Here is a 23039-nt window from a genome sequence, read left to right on the forward strand (position 1 = left end):
ACGTCACAAGTATATGTGAATTTTTAAAAGAGGACCACGCAAGGATTAATAATTGTGTCATTAACCAAAGATTATAATTAATCCATTCTGTTAACCTGAAGTCGGCCTCCTCAGAAAAAGTGAGCTGACTCTTCAAATCTGGGCCAGCCACAGTTGAAACTGAAATGAGTGGGAGGAGTGGTTAACTGTTTTCACTTTTCTCTTCCTGTTTTTTCAGAGCCTGGGAAAGCATGTCAGAATTTCCAGTCTTTTCCAATTCCCACATGATTCCCTAATTTAGAACGGTCTTTCTCCATCTGGGGAAGAACATTCGGCCTGCCATCGAGCATCTTCTTCCTTTGGGGATGAGGAAAAAGCCTGGAGTGGGGGGTGTTCCAGCCTCCTCCCTCACACCGCATACTGGCCTTGAGCTTGGCCTTGGGGAAGATACCCGCTGAGAGGTCATTTGGTGGGTAATTAGTGGAAATGCTTTGGCCAACGCCGGACCCTAGCAGTAGGCCCTGGAGAGATGAGCGGAGGCGGGAATGACCCTGTCGGTTTAGGCGGCCCCAGAAGTACCGGACTTTCTAAGAAAGATATCTGGCTGCAGAGACGAGGCTCCGAAGATTTACCCCTGGGCGCCTCTTGTCCATCCATCGCCCCCGAGGGCCGACAGTATGGAGGAACCGTAAACGCACAGGCTTCTTAATCCTAAAAGCCCTCAGGTGCCCCCTCGCCAGCGGGAGCAGACGCGGCGCCACCTCGGTCGCCCTTGAGTGCAGCAGGCTCCACGAAGCCCACGGTCCAGGCGCTGCCAGGTGGAGAGATCAGGTCGTTCCCCGTCGCCCCCACGGCGGTGGGTGGCTAATTAAAAAATGCTTATGCCGCGACCACCACCAAGAGGCACCTTTAGCGATTAGAAGCCCTGCGGAGTTCAGTCACCTGGCCTTTGCGGGCGAATTAGGCCCGGGCCTTTCCCTGCAGTCCTGGCTGGGCTCCAGACCGGGCCCGGTGACATCACCAAACTCCTCCGATCAGCGGGAGGGGGCCCCCGAAATCCCCTAAAAACATTGTGAGTAATCACCGGGCCCGCCCTCCAGACGGAGCCTAGACCGGGGAGGGAGCCCAGCAGCCCTGCCAGCCCCAGGAGCGGCGTCGGGACGAGCAGCCTCTTAGTCCCCGGAGCGGCGCAACTTGTCCCCAGCCTCCGGCCGTGGCGTCTCGCGCGCAGCCTCTCAGTCGTCGGCGCGGGGCGCAGTCGCCCCCCGCCCCGCCCCAGGGTGGCGGCGGCAGCGGCAGGGGCTGCGGCGGCCGCGGCGGCGGCGGAGGTGGCGCAGCGCGCAGGCGCGGCCGGATTCCCGGCAGTGACGCGGCGGCGGGCGCGCGCGGCGCATTTCCGCCTCTGGCGAATGGCTTGGCTGTAGCGCGCGCCGCGGGCCCAGCTGCGACCCCGGCCCCGCCCCCGGGACCCCAGCCATGGACGGTGAGGGCGCCCTCTGACCCCGCGGGGTGGACGCGTCGGGGCCGCGGGGATGGCGACGGGAGCCCCCGCGCCGCCTTCCGCCCCTTCCTGCGCCGACGGGTGCTGCGCAGGGAGCGGCCGGCCGGATGGTGGCGCGGGGCGGGGCGGGCTTTGAAGGGTCTGACTCAGTTTCCCCTTTGGGTGGCGGGGTCTTGACTCCGTAATCTCCGGGCTGGCGGGGAGCTTCGACTCAGCTTCACTCCGGGGCCCTGGGCGCAGTTCTGACTTCGTTTCCTTGTTAGGGGAAAATGTATCTGACTCCGTTTGCTCTCAGGATGAGGCGTGGGGGCGCCCTCCGTAGTTTTCCTTTTGGAAGTAGAACAGTCTCTGACTCCGTTTCCCTGAGTAAGGAGAAGGCGCTATAGCCAGTTTTCCCTCGGGAGACAGGTGTTTCTGCCTTCTTCACCCCTTGCCCTTAGTTTCACCGCAGGTTCCAGGGAGCGGGCCCTGCCTCGGTGCCCTTCGCGGGGAGGGAGCCTGGCTCTCTCTCCTCTCCGTGAGGAAGCAGGCGCTCCCTGGTAAGGATGGAAAGTGGGCTTGTGCTGATCCTTGTCTCCCTCCCCTTTCAGACCTGTTTCCCCTCATCTTCCCAGCTGGTAAGTGGACCATCTTCTCTCTCGGTGATTGGGGGAGGAGTGCCCTGGGGTTAGGGGCAAGGAGGGCAGCGGCCTGATTGGAGCTGGTCCGTGTCTGGCCACAGAGCCCGCCCAGGCCTCTGGCCCCTATGTGGAGATCATCGAGCAACCCAAGCAGCGGGGCATGCGCTTCCGCTACAAGTGCGAGGGCCGCTCAGCGGGCAGCATCCCGGGCGAGAGGAGCACAGACACCACCAAGACCCACCCCACCATCAAGGTCAGCATGACTGTTAGTGGTGGTGTGGGGGGCACAGGGTGGGTTTGCCGAATGAAGTATGGAACCCGAGCAGGCTCGCCTCCAGGTGGGGGGTGGGGGTGGGTGCAGTGTCTGGGAGTTAGGTTTGGACTTCCCAGAGTCTCTAGAAGTTCTCTGTACTTTGACCAGATCAATGGCTACACGGGGCCAGGGACAGTTCGCATCTCCCTGGTCACCAAGGACCCACCTCACCGGCCTCATCCCCATGAGCTTGTGGGGAAAGACTGCCGGGATGGCTTCTATGAGGCTGAGCTCTGCCCGGACCGCTGCATCCACAGGTGAACTCCTGACCAGCTGGGTATGGGGGGTGAGGTGAGGAGACGGGAGTCCGGGTGGGTGTGTAGCTGTTATAGTGTTACTCCATTCTGGACACTGGGAAGAATTCTTCACTCCTAGCTTTGCAAGCAGATTCTCTTTGCCTTGAAATTATCTGTGCATCTCAACTGTCAAGTAGATATGAGCTCCATGGGATAGGAATGGATCCCTAATAACCTCTGAACCCCCAAAGTAACTTCACTGATGAAAATAACATAGTTAGGTTGGAAGAATAGCCCACTGGTGGAGGGAAGGCCGGCAAGTTGGAGGTCAGGAAAAGCCTCTCTGTTAAGGCTTGAATAGTGAGGAGAGCAGAGAAGCATGGGAAAAAACATTCCAAGCAGAGTGAACAAATGCAAAGGCCTTGAAGTGGGGGTGAGTTTAGTGTTTGGGAAACAGAAAAGAAGCGGCTCTTACTGAGGGTAGGGAGCCCAGGCAGCAGGGCACAGATGCTTGTCAGCCAAGGTAAAGAGTGGGTTTCTTTGCAGCACAATAGGAAGCACAGTGGTGATTTGGTGAATGGGTAGGGGAGGGAGGAACAGACTGGGCAGAGACAATGGGACTAATACATGGAGAGGGACTCAGCTTCCAGAACCTGGGGATCCAGTGTGTAAAGAAGCGGGACCTGGAGCAGGCCATCAGCCAGCGCATCCAGACCAACAACAACCCCTTCCAAGGTGAGGGCTGAGGGCTGAGGGAGCAAAGGCTGAGACCTGTCCGAAGCACCCCCACCCTCTCTGGTCCTTCCAAGCCACCTACCTTATTGGCCAAGACTCTTAGTACAGATGGAATTTTGCTGCCCATTCAGTACCCACTCCCATTTACCACTGGGGAAACTGGGAGCCAGTGAGGGGGCATAACACCCAGGGGCACAGTTGGGTCACACAGGTCAGTGATGGGTCTAGAATCTTCTCTCTCTCCTCCTTTAGGACTCCCACTGTTTGACACACCCTCAGACAATGCTCCCGGGTCCAGAGCTCCCTGCCCCCCTCATCCCCTGCCACGCCTCCTGGTCCCCTGACCGTCTATTCTTGTGGCAGTTCCCATAGAAGAACAGCGTGGGGACTATGACCTGAATGCGGTGCGGCTCTGCTTCCAGGTGACAGTGCGGGACCCGGCAGGCAGGCCCCTGCGCTTGTCACCTGTCCTCTCCCATCCCATCTTTGACAACCGTAAGTGACCAAGGAGCCATGGGAAGGGTAGAGGGAGGGACAAGCCTGTGAGGAGGAAGGGGTTGGCGGGGAATGGCCCACTAGAGGAGCTCTGGCTTCATGCAGGCATCTAGTGTATTTGTCACCTCTTCTGTGTCCAGCTCTGCTGGCTGTGGTGGGGGTTGGGGGGGCGGTTAATGAGATAAAGAAGACCTGGAGCTGCCCTTAAGGTGTTAGCTTCAAGGCTGGCAGGAAGTCAGATAGAAGACAGGTACTTGGAATATGTGATGGGAAGATGGTGTGCCCGTAACTGTACTAACGACTCTGGGAAATGAACTCTCAGGAACAAGATGATGTTACAGAGTAGTACTTCAATGATGAAGCTCATAGGAAGTTCATAGATGGGGACGCCTGGGTGGCTTGGCAGTTGAGCGTCTGCCTTCAGCTCAGGGAATGATCCTGGAGTCCTGGGATCCTGGGATGGAGTCCCACATCGGGCTCCCTCAATGGAGCCTGCTTCTCTCTCTGCCTATGTCTCTCTGCCTCTCTATGTCTCTCATGAAAAAATAAAATCTTAAAAAAAAAAAAGTTCATAGATGAATTGGGCCCATGTTGATCATTTGTAGTTTTAATCAAGTAAACAGCAAGGATGAATGAAAATAAAAGGACCCTGGAGCCCTTAGGACAGGAAACCAGGATGAAGTGGAGGTCAGGAGGGAAGGGTTTGTGGCCACACAAACTGGGCCTTGAAGGTTGCTTGGGTCTGGTGGAAAGAGAGGTGTGATCAGACTGCTTCCCTGGACTATAAGCTCCATGAGGTCTGAGATGTTTGAGTTTTGTCGTGTTCTCCGTTCCTATAATGGTACTGGGTCCATAGTGATACCAGTATGGAAATAGTTGCCAAATAAGTTGGGGGTGAGGAGCCATGGGATTGGTTGAACCTCGGCTGCAGAGGTATGGTCAGCAAGTTCTGGACAACCTTGACTGTGGGATGGATAGGGAATATTGCAACTCCTGCAGGCCGGTCCTGGAGACCTCTGAAGGGGGCTTATTTTCTCCCCACACCCTCAGGTGCCCCCAACACTGCTGAGCTCAAGATCTGCCGAGTGAACCGAAACTCTGGGAGCTGCCTCGGGGGGGATGAGATCTTCCTGCTCTGTGACAAGGTGCAGAAAGGTACACACCCAGAAGGGGGCTAGACTCTGGAGCAGGAGGTGAGGGGCAAGGCTGAGCAGAGATGGTGAGTGTCAGGAGGCTGGCTTTCAACACTCCCCACCAACACCTCGGGGGCAGCAGATTGATGTATCTCGGGAAACAAGTCTCGGCAATTGTGGGGGGCAGTGAGCTGTGTGAGTTGAGTGGTGACCCACACTGATGCCCCATCTCCCACAGAGGACATTGAAGTGTATTTCACGGGACCAGGCTGGGAGGCCCGAGGCTCCTTTTCTCAAGCTGATGTACACCGACAAGTAGCCATTGTATTCCGGACGCCTCCCTACGCGGACCCCAGCCTGCAGGCTCCCGTGCGTGTCTCCATGCAGCTGCGGCGGCCTTCTGATCGGGAGCTCAGCGAGCCCATGGAATTCCAGTACTTGCCAGACACAGGTACACAGCTGGGGAGGGAAGCAACAGGGCCATCAGGCTGGACGCCTGAGGCTGTAGTTGAGGGTCAAACACTCAGGCCGGGGCAGGAATGTCTGCAGCTGGGGCAGGGACTGTCTGCCTCTTTCTTGCCTCAGTTGATAGGAAGAATACCCAAGACTTACTGAGTCCTTATTACATGTTTGGTCCTATTTCAAGCGTATCAGTGAATTAATCTGATTTTGGAAGATAGCATCTAACTTGGCCCAGGGTCACAGAGATAGTTGCAGAGTTAGTATTTAAACCCAGGCTCTCTGGCTCTAGGGTCCTGTTGCCACACTGTGTGTCTCTACCACATAGTCATGATCTGGTCATGATCAAGGGTTTTGGGCACCTGACCACATTAGGAACAGCCAGCATCATCTTCAATCCAAAGCCCATCATTTAGTCAGAGGCTGTTTTCTTGCCCTCAGAGTAGTCAAATAGAGTTTGGAAAGCCCCTGAAACAGCCATCAGTTCCTGCCACAAATAATTACCAAGCACCCACTTGGTGTCAAGGCCCATGGCAGGTAGAGGCAATACAAAGATGAACGCAGTGTGTTTCCTGCACTCTGGAAGGTCAGTCATATGAGAAAGACAAACCTGCAGAACAGATTCTTAAGTGACAGAATGACCTGAGCCGGAGGGAGGTGGTGCAGAGAACTGGAGACGGCCTCACAAAGTGGGAGCATCTAAGGTAGAGAAAGACCCAGAATTCTGTGCATTCTCCAGGCAGGTGGACAAGCACCTGGAGGTGCAGGCGTGTTGGAGGGTGCCCACTGTGTTTGGGGGCAACTTTGTGGGAGCTGTCAGTGGGCAGTGATCAGGTGCCGGTAGGAGAGCCTTGAGTGTCAGACTCGAGGCGTTCATCCAAGATTTCATCCTAAAGGCAGCGGGGAGCCACAGAAGGTTCAAGCAAGGGGAGGGGATATCAGTGGATCTGGAAGCTCACACTGGCAGGAGTTATGTAGAGGAGCTGAGAGGGAGAGACTCAGGGCAGAAAGGCCATGGTGGAAGATGCTGCAATGGTCCAGGAGAAGATGTGCTGTGAACCTCATGGAGCCGATGGCAAAGGTCCCCTCCGCTGGTGTCCTCCCTAGGTACTCGTGAGCCCCCAGGCCCTTTTGTCTGAAACACACTAAGCTCAGTCCCTCCTCAGGACCTGTGCTCCAGCTCTTGCCTTTATTTGGAATGCTTTGGCCCAGATCTTTACATGATGAGCTCCCACCACAGTGCTTCCCTGGCCACATCTAAACTCAGCTCTCCAGCCTCACTTCTGGTTCTGTTATGTCACACTGTGTCTCTTCCTCAGCATTCCTATCGTATATGGTTGTGTCCCTGCTCCGTGTAGCTAGGATGTCCACTTCTGGGGGAGCAGGAGCTTTGCTTACTCCCTGCCATAGCCTCTACGGCCAGAGTGGAGCCTGCACAGGGTGCTTGGTGAATGTGTGTCATGTTAGTGGACAGTGGGGAGTGAGAGAAAGGAAGATGTTGATGATGATTTCAAGATTTCTAGTTCGGGTGATGGGGAAGATGGGTGGCGAGCGGACACTGGAGGAGGAAGAACCAGGTTTTTGAGGTGAGGTGATGAGGTTGGCTTTGGACCGACAGTGTTGAGTACTTTGGGGTTACCCTACATGCCACAGTACTTAGAAAGGCAGTCCCGGAGGTTGCGTACTGAGCTAGCCAACCATCAGAAATGAATACGGGTCTCTGTTGGTCTTCAGCAAGGCCGTCGTGCCTCAGCTTCCCCAGAGCACAAAGATCATGGCCAGGCCTGGATCAAGGCTGTGGGTGAGCTAGGACCTGGGCAGTGCAGGTAAGAGAAGAAGCTGGAGACAGGGCTCCATGAGGGGTCCTGTTCCCTAGAGCCTGGCTGCTTCATTTGGAGTCATCCCTGTGGCCTTTGGTCTGTCACATTCAGCTGATACAGGCCTTCTCAGAAAGCTGTGGGAGTCTCACAATTGTGTGTCAAAGTATCATGCAGCTCTTCTCCCTGGTGGGGTGGGTTTGAAGAATGGGTCTTACGGAAAGCTTGTCTCATCCTCTTCCTCCTGATGGTCCTTTGAAAGCCTTGGGGATCCATCTGAAAAGAGCGAGGTCCACTTCTCCCCATTACTTTTCTAGATGATCGTCACCGGATTGAAGAGAAACGTAAAAGGACATATGAGACCTTCAAGAGCATCATGAAAAAGAGTCCTTTCAATGGTAAGGGGGCAGTGGAGAGCATGAGAGAGGTGGCCAATGGGGGAAGGGAGACCAGGAGGGGACGAGGAAGTGGGGGCTAGGAACTGACCCATCCTCACCCCACAGGACCCACTGACCCCCGGCCTCCACCCCGGCGCATTGCTGTGCCTTCCCGAAGCACGACTTCCGTCCCCAAGCCAGGTGAGGATTTCCTGTTGTCCCACCAGAACTACAAGCTCAAATCTGTTCAGCCTGTGGTTTAGACACCTTCTGGGTTGGGGGGATAAGCAGTCAGCTTCACCAGCAGGTGTCCTGCTCTCTGTTGGGCTCATGTTTCTCAGGGCTTGAGGCCTAGTTACTACATCAAGAGCCATTTGGGGTGTGGTGAAGACATGCATTCCCGGGCCCCATTACTGACCTGTGCAATCAGAGGCTTTGGAAACATGGCCCAGGAAGCAGCTAATGCACTAGTGAGCACTGAGGTCTGAAAGCCACTGTGTCAGCTAGGTCCCATATTGGATGCCTTGGGAGATAGTTTAAAAATGTAGTCTTTGACCTCAGCTCTCAATAGAATTAGGGAAGCAAAATCCCCTCCAATGTAGTAGAGTGTTTCTGCTGGTAGCTGGTAGCAGAGTAACAAAAAAGAGTAACAAAGTGCCCTGCTTCAGGCCATGACACTGGATGCTACTTGGGCTCAGTCTCCAGCCTCCTGGTCTCTTGAAGTTTTATCAGCTGATCTCTGACAGCATCCCTTCCTCTTAAAGACTAGGAGAGCCTTGTGGGGCCCCACAGGAGGGGGTGAGGATAGAACTGCACGGGTCAGATGGAGTAAAAGGAAGGAGTGAGGGTGCTGGCAGGGAGCTCCTAGGGAGGTGTTGATCCTAATCCCTAGCACAGGGGCTAGGGCACAGACAACGGGGTGGGTCTCTACAGCTTCCTCTGGCCCCTGATTCTCTGTCTCTTTCTCCCAGCTCCCCAGTCCTATCCCTTTACGCCATCCCTCAGCACCATCAACTTCGAGGAGTTCTCCCCCATGGTCTTTTCTTCGGGGCAGATCTCAAGCCAGACCTCTGCCTTGGCATCAGCCCCTGCCCCTGCCCCAATCCTGGCCCCGGCCCCGCCAGCCCCAGCCCCTGCCCCAATCTTAGCCCCAGGCCTTGCTCAGGCCATGGCCCCCCCTGCCCCCAAGACCACCCAAGCCGGGGAAGGGACGCTGACAGAGGCCCTGCTACAGCTGCAGTTTGATGCTGATGAAGACCTGGGGGCCCTGCTGGGCAACAGCGCTGACCCAGCCGTGTTCACAGACCTGGCCTCCGTCGACAACTCTGAGTTTCAGCAGCTGCTGAACCAGGGTGTATCTGTGGCCCCCCACACAGCCGAGCCCATGCTGATGGAGTACCCTGAGGCAATAACGCGCCTGGTGACAGGGTCCCAGAGGCCCCCTGACCCAGTTCCTGCTCCCGTAGGGGCCTCTGGGCTCCCCAACGGCCTCCTCTCAGGGGATGAAGACTTCTCCTCCATTGCAGACATGGACTTCTCAGCCCTTCTGAGTCAGATCAGCTCCTAAGTGGGTGTTACCCTGCTCAGAGCACTGGGTTGCAGGGGATGGAAGCCCTCCCAAAGCAAGCACTTACGGATTCTGGGGTGGGGGGGGGGTGTATATGTGCTCCAACTGCCCCCACCTTCTTTGGGTGATGTCTTCCGGGGGGGGTGCATTTTATTCTTTTATTGGCAGTGTCTCTTTGGAGGTGCTTAAGCAGAAGCATTAACTTCTCTGGAAAGGGGGGAGCAGGGAGGACTCAAACTCTTCCCCTATCCTAATGTTCAGCTCCCTTCTCTTTATAAGGAATTCTGGGGGCCCCCATCCCTACCCTCCAGCTTCTAATACTCTCCTAGAGAGGGCCAGGCTGGAGCTATGGCCTTTGAGGCCACAGAGCCTTATCACCAAGTGTCTTCCTCAAATCATGGATTCATTCTCACCTTGTGCCAAAATAATGCCCCCTACCAGCCCCTCTGTGGTGCTGGCATTGTCCTTGAACTAACACCAGCATTTGAGGGCCTGTCCCCCTGGCCCTGCAGAGGTCTCTACCAGCTCTTCCCTTGCTCAACTGTGGCCCAGGGGGACTGGTGGGACAACACTGGCCCTTTCCAGGATCCAGGGAGGTTCAGTCCGATACTTTTCTGTTCCCCCTTTTCTCAAGTGCCTTAATAGTAGGGCTAGGTGTTTGGAGAGTAGGGGGGAGGGCAGGCTGGCAGCTCTCCAATCAAGAGGCTCAGTTTTTACTGAAGAATGAAAGCAGTTGGACTCTTGCTCTTTCTACTCTGAACTAATAAATTCATTGCCAAGCTGGCCGTTGGTTTCCCTTCTTTTAGCAAACCGAACACTCTTGGCTGGTCACGTCAGGCTGGACATTAGTGAGAGCTGGATGAATATTTACAGTGCCTTCTAGAAGTCTGAGGATCAAAGCCCGTGGGTCAAGGCAGGCAACTAATGTGGGTGGGGGCTCAGCATAGAGAAGGCCCAGTGGGGCCCACTGGCTGTGGGGATGGAGTAGTTTCAGGAAGGGCATCAGAGAGGCCATACCAGCTTTAGATCTTAGATCAACAGAGGCAGGAGAGTCTTACAGAGCCGCTACCAGCGTTCCGATGTGAGACAATCTTGAAAAGCTTTGATGGGGCCAGGCTATAAAGGTCAAGGACTCTGAACTTAAAAAAGGTTTGAATTTCATCTCTTGAGTGGCCAAGGGAAAGTCCACATCTGTTGAGGAAGAGGAGATTCCAGGTAAAGGTCTATCTATGCTTTGACATCCTGTTCTGCGAGGGCCGAAGAAATAAATCAGCGTAGAGAGGCCTAAACAAAAGCCAGGCCACAGCCCGAAGCGGCGGAGCTGTAGTACTTCCTGCTCAGCCCCACGCAGGCGCAGTAAAGTGTTCGCGAAAGGCCCCAGCCCGCTAGACCCTGCCTTCTAAGTGCGCAGGCGCAGATAGCCTTCTGCGGGGGAAGCAGGTATGGAGCCTGGGGGAAACCTCTACCCACAGTCCGACGGCATCTAAGTTCTGGGCTTCGCACAGGAGGGTGTGTGGGAGGGTGAAGGCAGAGGCGTGCTGGTTATCAGTGGAGCTTGCTGCAAGAGTTAGTGCGTCCCCTGGGAGCAGCAGGCCCTGGCTGCAGACTCCCACGGACCGTGCCGCCTGGAACACGCCAGCGGGCCGCGGAACGTCGGGCTACCGGCAAGCGCCTGGAGCGCCGAGCGTGCCCTCCAGCCTCTGGCCCGGGGGGCGGAGTCACGGGCGGGGCCTGGAGTAGGGCGGGCCACTCAAGGGCCAGGCCATGGGGCGCTTCCGCGCAAGGGGCGGTCCCGAGCGTGGTCGTCACGTCAGGACCCCTGAGAACCTTCGGAGTAGCGCCCGGAGAGGCGGGGCGCGATGGATCCCCAGCACCCAGGCCGTGGCAGCTGGACCACGAGGGGTGAGGCTCCTTACCAAAGGAAGCGGGTGACTGAGCTGAGAGCGGTGCGCGCCGCCTAAGGCCCCAGGGGAAGGAGTGAGCCCCAGTCCTCCCGCCCAGGCCACGCACCTCCCTTAGCTTTCCCAGTGTCATAGTCACCTCTCTGGGGCCAAGGGAGCACGGCCTACGCCTTAAAAAGTCAGAGGGCCTTTACATCCGAGCATAGTCAGGCTCTCCTTAATCCCTAAACTTCATCTCTCCCTCCCCCGCCCTGCAGGTCCACTGCAGGTCCACGTCTGTCCCTCTGCCCTGATCTCCATCCCTCCGTTTGGTTCCAGGAAAAGGGCCTAGCTGGGGCTGGCTCCCCCGACAATGCAGAATAGGTGTGGGATGTGACCATCTGCTTCCCAACAGACCAATGTTTGTGAGAGAAGCCAACGGGTGACCTAGCATCCGAGAAGCCCTCAGTGAGTGCCAACCTAACCCTGAGCCAGTGTTCCAAAGGCCTGTCCTGAGTGGTCCTGGGGACTTGGCTGGAGCCTCTGGGGGCAAAACCTCTCCCCCTAGTCATGTCATTAACACCCGCACAGACACAGAGTAGTGGCTTCTTTACTCCCTGAAGTCCCCTTTTCTCCACAGAATATTTACACACAAAGGATGGGGAAAGGGCAACTTCACCACCAAGTATCCAGCGGGGGAGTTGGGGGGCAGTGCTAAGAGAGAGTTCCTGAGGAGGGCCCAGGGCCCCAGGGGGCCCAGGTATCCTGATGACCTGAGCAGTTTCAAGCAGGTCCGTGGCCAGGCTGCAGCTGGACCAGACAGCTCAGACCGGGTTGGTGGTGGGTGAGCCCAGCTGCTTGGAGGCCAGGAGCAAGCGGGTGGCTGCGCTCTCCGACTCAGCCTGCAGTCTCTGGTTGTTGTGCCGCAGGCTCCGCACTTCCTCCTCCAGGGCTGCCCTGTCTGCCTTCTCCTGGGGTGGTGGAAGGCATGTATCAGAGCGCTGGCTCCTTTCCCAGGGCAGCCCTGTAATTCCCTGCCGACCCCCAGCCCACCCTGTCACCTTCTCCAGGTCTTCCTGCAGCTTCCAGAGCATGGACTCCAGGTGAGAGACCTTCTCGGACAGGCTCCCAGATTCTGGCCTGAGGACATAAGGGTCAGGTCATGGGACCAGGTAGGCAGCAGTACCTCTGGCTGGCTCCCAGGCCCACTTAAATGAGATGGGTGCGTTTTCAGACTTATATATGGGGGAAAGCAGAGCCCTGCCTGGGACAGTGCTTAACTCATGTATGGTCACATGGGCACAGTGAAGGGGCTAGATCACCACAGGGAGGCTTACTCAGCATCAGACTTCGGAGTTTCCTTCACATCTCCACTCTCTGGGATGGGCTGTCCTGTGGGGAGACAGCGATCATTAGAGCAGGTAGGTAAAAGGAGAAAGAGCCCTACCCTATCCTGGCTCTGACCCCCAGTGCCCTCGTGCCTTACCATCCCGAGACAGTGACTCCAGGATGGTGTTGCAAGAGGAGGCGATCTCCGAGATGGACTGCCACTCGTCTTCCAGGGTCTCACTGCCTGCCTCGGACATGACTATGGGCACAAGGAGGTGGGCTCAGCCAGGGAAGCCCAAGCCAGCTCCTCTGAGCCCCCACCCCCATTCCCCACCTTGCTTGAGACTCACTTTTGCTGATAGAGTTCTGCAGAGACAAGGTTCGTGGAAGGAAGGAGGCCCTCAGCTCGGGGGCCGGGTGTCCACTCTCCTCACAACCACTGGAGCTGTCTGGCCCATCCTGGAGGGTATTAATGAGTATGGATGCAGTGATGTCCGCCATCACCACTGTGCCCACCCCTGTTCTTTGGGCTCCAGAGTTCTGTTTCTGCTTACCTGGGTGGGGGATGTCTCTCTGCCAATACTGGGTACTGCCGGCTTGGCTGTGGCGGCCAGGAGGAGGTCTGGGGTGGTGTTTGGCAGGACTGGGGCCTCGTCTGACAGGGAGCTGGGGAGAGCAGAGATAGCTCAGCAAGAGAAGCCGCATCCCATGGCTCTGGCCTTTACAGACCGTGCCTGTCCAGCCTCACCGGGCTGGAGAAGAGGGAAGACAAAAGACGGCACCTGTGGGGTGATGGTGAGTTCTGGCTGTGCAGGAACTCAGTCCTCTCTTCAGCCAGATCCCCAGGCCCTGTGGGAATGCCACCATCATGCAGGCACACTTCCAGCAGCTGCTTTGTGTTGGGCAGCAGGGTCACCACCCCCAGGGCCTCATCCTGCACCGGCTCTGGGGCCCCCCGCCGGCTGGGCTCCTGCAGAGATAGTGTGTACAGCTCCGAAAAGCTCCTGCGGGGAGGAATGGGCAGTGTCAGGCAGGAACCCTCAGTCGCCAGTGTCCTGCATCTCCAAACCCACTCCCAAATGCGCCGGAGGCTCACTTCCAGGAGGAGAACTCTCCAAACTCCGTAACAATGGAAAATGTTTGCCTGACTACTAGCTATTTTTCCAGACCCAGTGCTGCCCCTGTGTATCCTGGGCAACTCACTCCAAACATTGATTTCTCCATCTGTGAAATGGGGATAACAGTACTGATTTATAGCTTGCTGTGAAGCTTTAAATAATAACACAGGTAAATCACTTAGTATAGAGATCTAAAACCTGCCTGGGAACCAAATCCAGCCTGTGCCTTTTTCTGTTTTAGCAGCTATGCCTATTTTTGTACTCCTGTGAGCCAAGAGTGGTTTGTACATTGTTAAATAGTTGAAAGAAATAAAAAGGATATTTCATGACATGTGAAAATCAATAAAATTCAAATTTCAGTGTCCACGAATAGTTTTAGTGGAATAAAGACAACCCCTGCATTTACCAATCATCTAGGGATGCTTTTGTGCTACAGCAGAGCTTTGTAGCTGTAGCACAGACCAGATAGCCCAGAAAACCTAAATATTTACTATCTGGCCCTTTACAGAGAAAGTTCACATATACTGGCTTAAGGCAGCAAGTAATTAATCATGTATGTTCTGTGGATAATCCTTAAAAAAAAAAAAAAAAAAAAGATGGGGTTGTAGGGGCGAGTCTGTTGAGCATCTGAGTCTTGATTTTGACTCCAGGCGTGATCTCTGGGTCGAGATCCAGCTGGCATGGCCTCTGCACTCAGCTGAGCCTGAAGTCAGCTTGAGGCTCTCTCCTTTGCCTCTGCCCTTCCCCCTGCTCCCGCTCTCTCACTCTCTCTAAATAATTTTTTTAAACTTAAAAAAAAAGTTAGGGCTGCTGTTAAATAATGAGCAGTGAAGACAGCCTGCTTAATTGGCTTCACTCCACGTATGTGACTCAGATTAAGAGACGTGGGATTCTCCCGGGGAGGCGAGCCTTCCTCATGGTATTCTGTATTCTCGGGAGAAGGCTCATGGCCACGCGGGAGGCACAGGCTCCGGGTGGCCAGCTGCCTGGTCCTCCCACCTCCCCGCGTCCCCGCCCTGACCTGCGGGGCCGGCCGCTCTCGTCGGGGGGCAGGACGGTGACGCAGACCTTGGGCGCCGAGCGCAGCAGCCGCGTAGCCCCCTCCGGGCCCAGCGTGGGCAGCGTCTGGCCGCACACGCGCAGCAGGCGCGCCCCGGGCCGCAGCCCCGCGGTCTCTGCGAACGTGAAGCGCTCCACGTGTGTGACAAAGCCCTCGGCGTCCACCTCGAAGCCCAGGCGGCCTTGGCCGTCGCGGGGCAGCGCCAGCTCGCGGGTCTCGCAGCCACGGCTCACCACCTAGGGCCGGGCGGGGCATGAGCGGGGCCGCGCCAGCCCCCCGCCCCCCGGTCCCAGGCCGCAGGGGCCACCTCCCCCCTCCCCAGCTTGGCCAAGCGCCAGGGCCAGGATTGCCTACCTCCCTATCTCCCCCACCGCGGACAGGGGGCGGGGGCGAGGGGTCCGCTGACTCCCGGGCCTCACCTGCAGGCGCGTGACCACCTCGCCTACGGCTTGGCCGGGGGCCCCGTCGAACCGCAGGGTGATCGCCTCCCCGCGGCCGTGGTACAGGTCGAGCCGCTGCTCGGAGAAGGTCCAGGCCAGCACATCGCGACAGGCGCAGTTGAAGACGACGCGGCCGTCGCGCGGCGCCACCAGCACCAGCGCCTCAGCCGAGATGCCCAGCAGGCAGGGCACCTCGGCGTCGTCCAGACCGCCGGCCTCAGCCCCGGCCCCGGCCCCGGCCGCGCCCCGCGCCCCAGGCGCAGCTCGCACGCCCCACACCAGAGCCCCCGCCGCCTGCAGCTCGGTCCCCAGGCCCCGAGGGGGTGCCCGCCGCCTCCCGCCTAGGGAGGGCAGGCCAAAGCGCGAAGCCGAGTCCAGGGACGTCGTGGTCACTTCGTTGGTGGCCAGGTCCTGCAGGTACTGCTGACGCGTGCGCGTGGCCATGGCGTGGAACTGGCGTGCGTGGCCTGCTGCCTGCTCGCCGTTGAGCGCCTTGGCCAGCAGGAAGGCACGGAAGTCGGCATTGGCGGCAAAGGGGCCTCCGCCCTGGGGCAGAGCTGGCCCAAAGGCCGGGGTGTCCTGGGTGCGGCTCACGGCCACCCTGAGGGGAGGGAGGCGGGAATTAGGGGCAACTGGGAGGATCCCTGACAGCAGCAGAACCAGGAGCACTTAGGCACCCACCTGTAGGAGGTGTGCGGAGTGCAGGGTGCGTGAGCCCGCACCACTAGGAACACGTGCTGGAAGTGCGAGCGGATGGTGGTAGGGCAGAAGGGCTTGCTGTCAGGCTCCTGGAACACGATCGTCACGATGTCATTCCCAATGTGGCGTTTGCGCAGGAGCTGGGAGTTAGAATGGTGGGGGATGTAAGCTGGACCTGTCTGTCCCCCAGGCCCCTCCTCAGTCAGGGCAGAGCCTGGGTATCAGTGGCTCCCCGACCTGCCCCTGGTGAAGTCTGGGTGTTTGTCTTTGGGGAGGGTTGTTAAAGCTCAAGAGAACTCAGGCCAAGGTTCAAATGCCCCCGCCCCCACAATACCTCTCCCTGGTCCCCCAGAAGCCCTTGGCATTCCCCCAGCCCCATCGTTGCCCCCTCACACCTGCTGCTGGTTATTGGGGGTGTAAGGCAGCATCGTGGACACGTGGAACATGATCTCGTGGTCCTGGTATGTGGTATAGAGGGAGTGCGTGCCTGTGGAATCCGCTGTGGCCGCAGAGGGAGAGGAGGGGGGATCTGCTTGAACTTGCCATCTCTACCTGCAGTCTGGAGCTCCTATGACCCCAACCAACAGATGGGCTACCCCTTCACGCCACCAGGCCCTGAAGTCTAAGGGCCTCAGATTTGGCTGCTCCCTTTCCCTCGCCATCAGGCTCCGGCCTCCAGCCTCCGGTCATGGGGGTGCTAAGAGAGAATGACCCAATGAGGAATGGCCTGCTATGAGGGATGAGGGGGTGGAAGTCCCAGGAGAGGATGGATATTGCCCCAGGCACCAGCATGTGTGGAGCTGCTGAGAGTGGGAGGCAAAACCGGTGCTCCAGAAGGGGCCCTGGGGCCCTTCCAACCAGGGAGGCAGGGGCGCTCCCCAGGAAGCTGGGCTGGTGGAATATATGTATTTGAGGGGCAGGCATGGTGCCCGCAAAACCCCCTTGGCTGCAGCTCAGGCAGCAGGGGCACCACCCTAGTTGCTCCTTCCAGCCTATGGCTTGCTTGGCCTTTGACCCACGTCCTCAGCCTACCCAAAGAGCTCTCCAACCCCAGCCCCAGGCCCTGGACATTGCGGGACAGAGAAATGACAAGGCAGTTGGTTCTCACGGAGGCTGTCTGCCCCTCGGCACGGGTCTGCCCCACTCCCCAGCCCCTGGGCCTCACTTTTGGTGTCCAGCTGGGCCCTGTAGCTCTCAAAGCCTTTGAGCCGCACCACGTCGCCCAGCAGGGTGAGAAACTGCATGAAGGCCGGTCCCGCCTCCTGGTTGTTGTACATCTCCTCCTCCGAGCCCTGGCCCGCGCGGCAGTACAAGATGCCCACCTTGCGCTGGAAGCTTAGCTGCAGGGGAGGGCACAGTCAGAAGGCCCTGCACCCACAGCTTCTGGGGGATGCCCAGGGTGGCTGTGCTATCTCTGTGCGGGGCCCTGAGCACCACCCTCCCTATGCTGCCTCTGGGTCTCTACTCATAAGAGGCCTGCTCCCAGTGCTCAGGAAGGTAGTGAAGTCACAGGTGGAAGGGACTGGGAGGGGGTCGGTTCTCACATGATCACAGTGGAGGTGATTGGTGGAAAGGATCCTGAATCCCAATAAATGTTCACATTGTCACCCTCTTTATCTCAAGGCTAGCCTGTCCTTCCCTCCCTGGAATCCCAGGCACCCCCAGCCCAGCCCCTGGAGGCCTTGACCCTGTACCATCTCAGCTCACCCTGCGCCCGGCTCCTTTGGCCTTTTTATCTGGGGTCAATCACGCACAGCTCTAGGTGCTCTGGCCCCTCTGGCTCTAGCCCTGTCTACAGCACAGCCCCTGCTTTCATTTCATCCCTCCTAAGCCCTGCAGCCCCACTTCCACTCCAGCTCCTAAACCCCAGCTTCCCCTGAGGGCCCACAGCATGGCTTCATCCTGGCACACTCTCACCATAGTGAGCTGGAACTTTACTTTGCCTGAGCCCCTAGCGACCCTGTTGTCTCAGGCCTGGGCCTCTTCTCTACCACAGTCTTCACCCTCAGTGACTGCAACAGCTGCCTCCATGGGAACACACTCCAGTCTCTGCCCCTAGCCCACACCTTTCTTCTGAGCTCCAGACATCCTTCTCCAGCTGCCCAGATGTCCTTTCCTCACCTTGGCACCTCATCTTCTCACTGGATCGTCCCATCCCACCTATCTACCCCTGGACTGTCACCTCCCCTTCACTTCTGCCATCATCACCACCAGGTCTGGTCTGGATGAATGCAACAGCCTTTGGCCTGGCCTCCCTGCTCCTCCAGTCTGGCTCCCATACTACAACCAGAAGGCTGCTCTGCCTCTCATATTTTCCATGGCTCCCCAGTGCTCCCCAGCTGGACAAGCTGGATGGCAACCAGGTATAGCCGTTAAGCTGAGGGTGGGGGTGGGGGGACACTGGCTACTCACTACTTGCTCATCCAGAGTGAGTAGCGTGCGTGGCACCTTCGGAGAAGCTGAGCCCAGGCGCAGGCAGGTCGGGCTCAACCGCGGAGCCACGTGCTCCAGAAGCTTTCTAGGGGACAGGCCCCTTGGGGGCCCCGGCGGCAGCACATCCTCAGAGATGGTGCCGCGGAGGGTCCGGAGCTGAGGAGGGGAATGTAGGGACCCTCAGAATCCATACAGGTTTCCGAGGAGGCAATCCGCGGTCTGATCCCATGACCCCGGCCCACCTGTGTGGTCCGCACAATGATTCGATAGCTGTGAAGAGTGCCCCCTCCGCTGCCTTCCTTCTCCTCCCGCCGCAGGCTCACTGCCACCGGACCCAGGGCCTCATCCAGTCCGAAGAAGTTCTGGTGTTCTGACGAGGAGGGGAGCCAGGGTAGTGGATGACCGGTCCTGCGCCCCTGGGAATCCCACTGGGGCTCGACCACACCCATTGCTAAACCCTGCCCACGCCCCATTTCATCACCTAGTGATGACTCCTGAGACTAAACCATCAACCTAGTCTAGACCCTAGACTAAGGCTCATTCCCTCTGCTGCCAAATCCCTATTCGTGCAGGCTCCCTGACACTCCAGCCGATGCCTAGCCGCCTTGGCGGCTCTGTACACATCACACCTTGCCCCAGACGCAGGGGGCCAATGCCTGTCTGCTTCCAGGCCTAGATCCTCCCCTAGGAGGCTTGGTCCCATGCCTCGCCCCCTTGGCAAGGCCGTGCCCGCCATGCCCAGATTCTGAGGCAGGATGTCTTGGACCCTGCCTTCTGGGCACTGACAAGAACAAGGTTCCCATGTGCAGAGGTATTCAGCCTCAGTTTTCACTTCCCACAAACGTTGATTGGAAATCTCTCCCCAGCCCTCAGGGATAGGAGGATGAATCAGATGGAGGCCAAAGGCCTTACTTAGGGAGGTGGTTAAAGCGAGGCTCCGCAGCACAGCCTTGGCCTCAGAGGCAGAGCCTGATCCTTCATGTGGCCGGGAACTTAACAGGGAGAGGACAACTCATGAGCTCTACCGTGTGCTCCTCAGGTGACAGGGACGGCTGCCCAGCCAGGAAGCCCTCCCCTTACCTTTGCCATAGAAGTACTTGCGGTAGTAGCCAGCACCCAGGTCTGCATGCTCCAGGCTGTAGGCTGAAGTTCGGTTCTGCGGCTCCTCCAGAACGGACACGGCCGCATTGGGCAGCGCAGGCGGCACAGGTGGGGCCATGGCTCCACCCAGGCCCAGCTCGCCCTCACCCCCAAGCTCACTCACAAAGCCGGGTGCTTCAAGCAGTAGGTCCGAGCTGGCTGATGGGTCCTCGGCAGAGGCCAGAGTCCCAGAGGCGGACTCTGCGTGGCCCCCCGTCCCCCGCGGCCTCGGAGCCCAGTCAAAGAGCAGACTCTGCACATCATAGTGGGCAAACCAGTGGGGCTCAGGCACTGGCGGGAAGGCGGGCTCTGGCTCCTCGGCTGGCAGCCCCAGCAGGGCCAGCGGGTCAGTGAAGAGCCGGGTAGGGCCAGCGGCTGGGCGGCCGGCCTCCTCGTGGCTGTGGGCACGGGCGCGGGGGCTGGCCGGCGTGGGGGGCCGGGCCTCGCCAGCATCGCTGCCACTGCGGAGGAGCGGGCCCCGGGCTGGCCGTGGCTCAAAGGTGTGCGGGGTCAGCGGGGGCCGGGCCGGCTGGCGTAGCTTGCGGGCGAAGAGGTCATCAGTGGGCGCAGGGGCGGCGCCCCGCCGCGGGCTCCCCACACCGCCAGCCCACATGGGCGTGCCGTGGGCCTGGCTCGCCGGGGGCCGGGTCGCATTGGCGGGCACAGGTGGTCGGTGCCCGAGTGGCAGGCCAGCTCCTGCCCTGAGGGAGGAGGGGGCTGCTCAGAGGGGCCTGGGGAGAAAACAGGAACCCAGGCCACCAGCCTGGTCCTCCACTACGCACAGGGTGGCTTCCGGCCCCCTCCGCGACCATCAAAGCCGCTTCCGCTTTCCTGGCCACTTCCTTGTCTGCCTTAGGCTGAGGTTTCCAGCCCCCTCCTCCACTGAGTGCTGGGCAGGGCTGGGGACTGGGCTGTCCTCGCCTTAGCCCTGGGGGATCTGGGAACCTGGGTGGCCCTGGGGCTGCCGGGCTCCCTCGGTTCCTACTCACACACCTTGGCTTTGGCCTGGGACCAGAATAAGGGTCCCCACCAAGTCCTGGCCCAGTTGGACAGATGATCTGTCCCTGGGGCCAGTGGTGTCTGGGTCCTGCCCGCTTGACAAAGGGAGGACGTCCTGTCCCCAGAGACTTGCCCCTCCCACTTCCTCCAGGGTCCCTGAGGAGCTGGGCACCCAGAAGCTGGATCTTGGTGCCCTGGCCCTCTGACTCCAATACCTCAAGGACACAGGGGTTCCCAGGGGACACTGGCAGGGCAACAGAAACGGCAAGAGGACTTCCTTCAGCACAGGAAGTGGCCCCAGCTCTGAGCCCGGCCCCTTATCCTGAGGAAGGTGTTGGGGTCACACCAGCTCAGTCATGGGACCCATCACCCTGACCTAAAGGACAGGCCCAGGCTCACTCTCTGCAAGCTACTGTGGCCATGCCTGGCGGCAGGGGGAGGGGTCACAAAGCTAGAGTCCCTTTGCAGGAACTGGGACCCACGGGACCTCTGCCTACCTGGACTCACTGATGCTGACAGGGAAGGCTGAACCTCATGTGACAAAGGGTCACACTGAGGTCCAGAAAAGGGGATGCTCTTTCCTGAAGTAATTCCATGTTACAGCTAGGATCTGGGGTCTGTCGATCTCTGGGGCCTAAACAGTGCAGTCCCTGCCCACTCCTGTTTGTGGGTGCTGGGTGAGTGGGGGTTGGGCTGAGGTTCAAAGTCTCACAGGATGTAAGACTGAGACACCCAAGGCCCCAGGGACCTGCTAGATGCGGAAATGTCGCGACCAGGGGCAGGTGCAAAGGGTAGTGTGAGAAAGTGAGGGGAAGCCACCCCAAGTGAACCCCAGTAGGTGTGGGCAGGCAGGGAAGGGATGTGGGATGCTCCACTAAGAACACAGACAACTGCTGGCAGGTCTTCGTGCATCCTCCAGTGACACTGTGAGTGGCTGGGGTAGGACAGGGTGGGGGCAGGGGCTCCGTGTACCCCTCATCTAAAGCTCCAGGACCAAGCAAGTGTGGGCCTCCAGGAAGCTTGGAGTGCCTCCTCCCGTTTCTCTTAGAAGAAAGAGTCCCGTCTTTGCCACGGACCCAGAGCCTCTGTTCTCTCATCTCTAAAATGGGGTTAATCCTTCTGCCCTTTCCCAACACCATGGGGAGACTGCAAGAAGGTTCAAGAGTGTAAAGCTGACCATGTGTTAAGGACGTGGTGGTGAGGCAGGCGCTCGCTCCATGGGCCGAGCTCTTCGGCCTGGGCTGTGATGTGTTGGGGTGGGAGGGGACATGAGAGGGAAGCCGAGTGGGCCTCTGCTCTGTGTGGGCTGAGCTCTGCCTATGTGTGTGTGCGCGCAGGCCATGGGCTGCCTCTTGTTCCGGCCCAATGCTGGGCTCTGGCCCTGCCTTGGGGGGTGTTCTTGAGCTCTGCCCCCCACCCGGCAGCCTCACACAGGGTCCATTGAGGCCGGGACATTCCTCTCAGCCTGTGTCACTGGGGGGAGAGGGCCGGCCCCGCCCCCACAGATCCGGAAGGCCTGGCTGCCCCAGGAGGAGGCGCTGGATGCTTCCCAGCACATCTGGAGGTCATGACCCCATTTCTGCTGCCAGGGGGTGCGACAGATGTTTCCTCCCAGGCCAGGCCCGAGACTAGGGGCCGGCGCGCAAAGGCTGGGGAGGAGGCCGCCTCGCGACAAGGGGAGCGCCGGGACAGCGGGGTAGTCCCACACACGGCCGGCATTAGGGGCAGCCGCCAGCGCCGCCCAGAGGAGTCAGGGACCGCCTCATCCAATCGCCCGCACACTGGCCGGACCGGGCCGGGCGGTCACGCCGAGAAGTGGGGGCCGCCGGTCGGACTCAGGGGAGTGGACGTGCTGACTCGGAACTGGAGCTGGAGCCCAGAGGTTAGGAGGGTGCAGGCAGCGAACGCGGCTAGGAACCCCCTTCCACACATACACCCCCCGGGCCCACGCCAAGCCTTTTCCCCTGTCCGGCCCGACCGCGGTGCTTCCACTCCCCCGCTCCCGCCGGTACCTCAGGGGCTCCCGCCTGGTGGCCGCCTCCCGCGCTGGGGTCCCGCTGCCTCTCCCGCTGCTGCTCCAGCACCGGCTCCGCCTCGGGGGCGGGGCTTGTCGGGGGCGGGGCCGGCGCGGAGGGGGCGGGGCCGGCCTGGGAGCAGTCTGCGGCGGGAAGCCCCGAGGGCGGGGACTGCAGACCCGGCGCACTCGGGGCAAGAGAACCGAGCCAGGCCCAGTGCAGCGCGCTGTTGGGTCTCCTGCGTCAGCTGAGAAACGCAGAAACGTAGACCTGCCTTCCAGACCAACTGGGAGGGCTACAGCAGGATTCCTAGTGTTTAGCAGTCCCTTCCCTCAGACCCCTCCACCCCACACCGGCCAGCACAGAGCAGGTGCCCAGAAAACAGTTGACCATTTATAAGCACTTAACTAAGCACTGGACCCTGCTCTCCACACGCTCTCATTCTTAAAAACACCTTAGACAGGTGTTTTCTCTGCTTTATAGCTGGAGAAATTGAGATTCAGAGAAAGGCTTTTGCCAAGGTCAAGGCTGATAATTTTAGGCACTAGCGTCATGAGGTAGAAGTCTTTGAAAATTCAGGGGTGAGAAACTGAACATGAACTTCAGACCAAGGCTTAAAAATGAACAAGGTTGTGAGGAAGGGGACCTAAGCCTTCTTGAACCCCACCTGGGTCTTACCTCTGTCTCCATCATT

The 23039-nt window shown here is 58.8% G+C and overlaps 2 protein-coding genes across 5 annotated transcripts; one reads left to right on the forward strand and one right to left on the reverse strand.

Moving 5' to 3' along the window:
* Window positions 1-1326: 1326 nt before the first annotated feature.
* RELA (RELA proto-oncogene, NF-kB subunit) lies at window positions 1327-10017 on the forward strand. 3 transcript variants are annotated; one of them, XM_055314934.1, is made up of 11 exons: window positions 1327-1462; window positions 2071-2097; window positions 2181-2353; window positions 2522-2670; window positions 3293-3384; window positions 3748-3879; window positions 4930-5034; window positions 5251-5463; window positions 7606-7686; window positions 7792-7866; window positions 8637-10017. In XM_055314934.1, the coding sequence occupies exons 1-11, from the start codon at window positions 1456-1458 to the stop codon at window positions 9230-9232; spliced, it is 1650 nt and encodes a 549-aa protein (XP_055170909.1). In that variant the 5' UTR covers window positions 1327-1455; the 3' UTR covers window positions 9233-10017. The 3 variants fall into 3 exon arrangements, with proteins under 3 accessions (XP_055170909.1, XP_055170910.1, XP_055170911.1); XM_055314935.1 differs by having other exon boundaries at window positions 2202-2353; XM_055314936.1 differs by lacking the exon at window positions 1327-1462 and adding an exon at window positions 1522-1619 and having other exon boundaries at window positions 2202-2353.
* Window positions 10018-11704: 1687 nt separating this feature from the next.
* On the reverse strand, window positions 11705-22406 carry SIPA1 (signal-induced proliferation-associated 1). 2 transcript variants are annotated; one of them, XM_055314926.1, is made up of 16 exons: window positions 22343-22406; window positions 19272-20032; window positions 18434-18561; window positions 18171-18347; window positions 16924-17098; window positions 16154-16257; window positions 15741-15898; window positions 15039-15660; window positions 14581-14855; window positions 13224-13445; window positions 12996-13107; window positions 12792-12900; window positions 12599-12700; window positions 12450-12504; window positions 12174-12252; window positions 11705-12083 (listed from the first exon to the last, which is right to left on the reverse strand). In XM_055314926.1, exons 2-16 carry the CDS (start codon window positions 19942-19944, stop codon window positions 11937-11939), a joined length of 3138 nt encoding a protein of 1045 aa, XP_055170901.1. In that variant the 5' UTR covers window positions 19945-20032; window positions 22343-22406; the 3' UTR covers window positions 11705-11936. The 2 variants fall into 2 exon arrangements, with proteins under 2 accessions (XP_055170901.1, XP_055170902.1); XM_055314927.1 differs by having other exon boundaries at window positions 19272-20027; window positions 22343-22364.
* Between the last annotated feature and the right edge of the window lie 633 nt (window positions 22407-23039).

This window comes from Nyctereutes procyonoides, unplaced genomic scaffold (assembly GCF_905146905.1).
Source record: "Nyctereutes procyonoides isolate TBG_1078 unplaced genomic scaffold, NYPRO_anot_genome, whole genome shotgun sequence".
NCBI classification, from domain to species: Eukaryota; Metazoa; Chordata; class Mammalia; order Carnivora; family Canidae; genus Nyctereutes; species Nyctereutes procyonoides.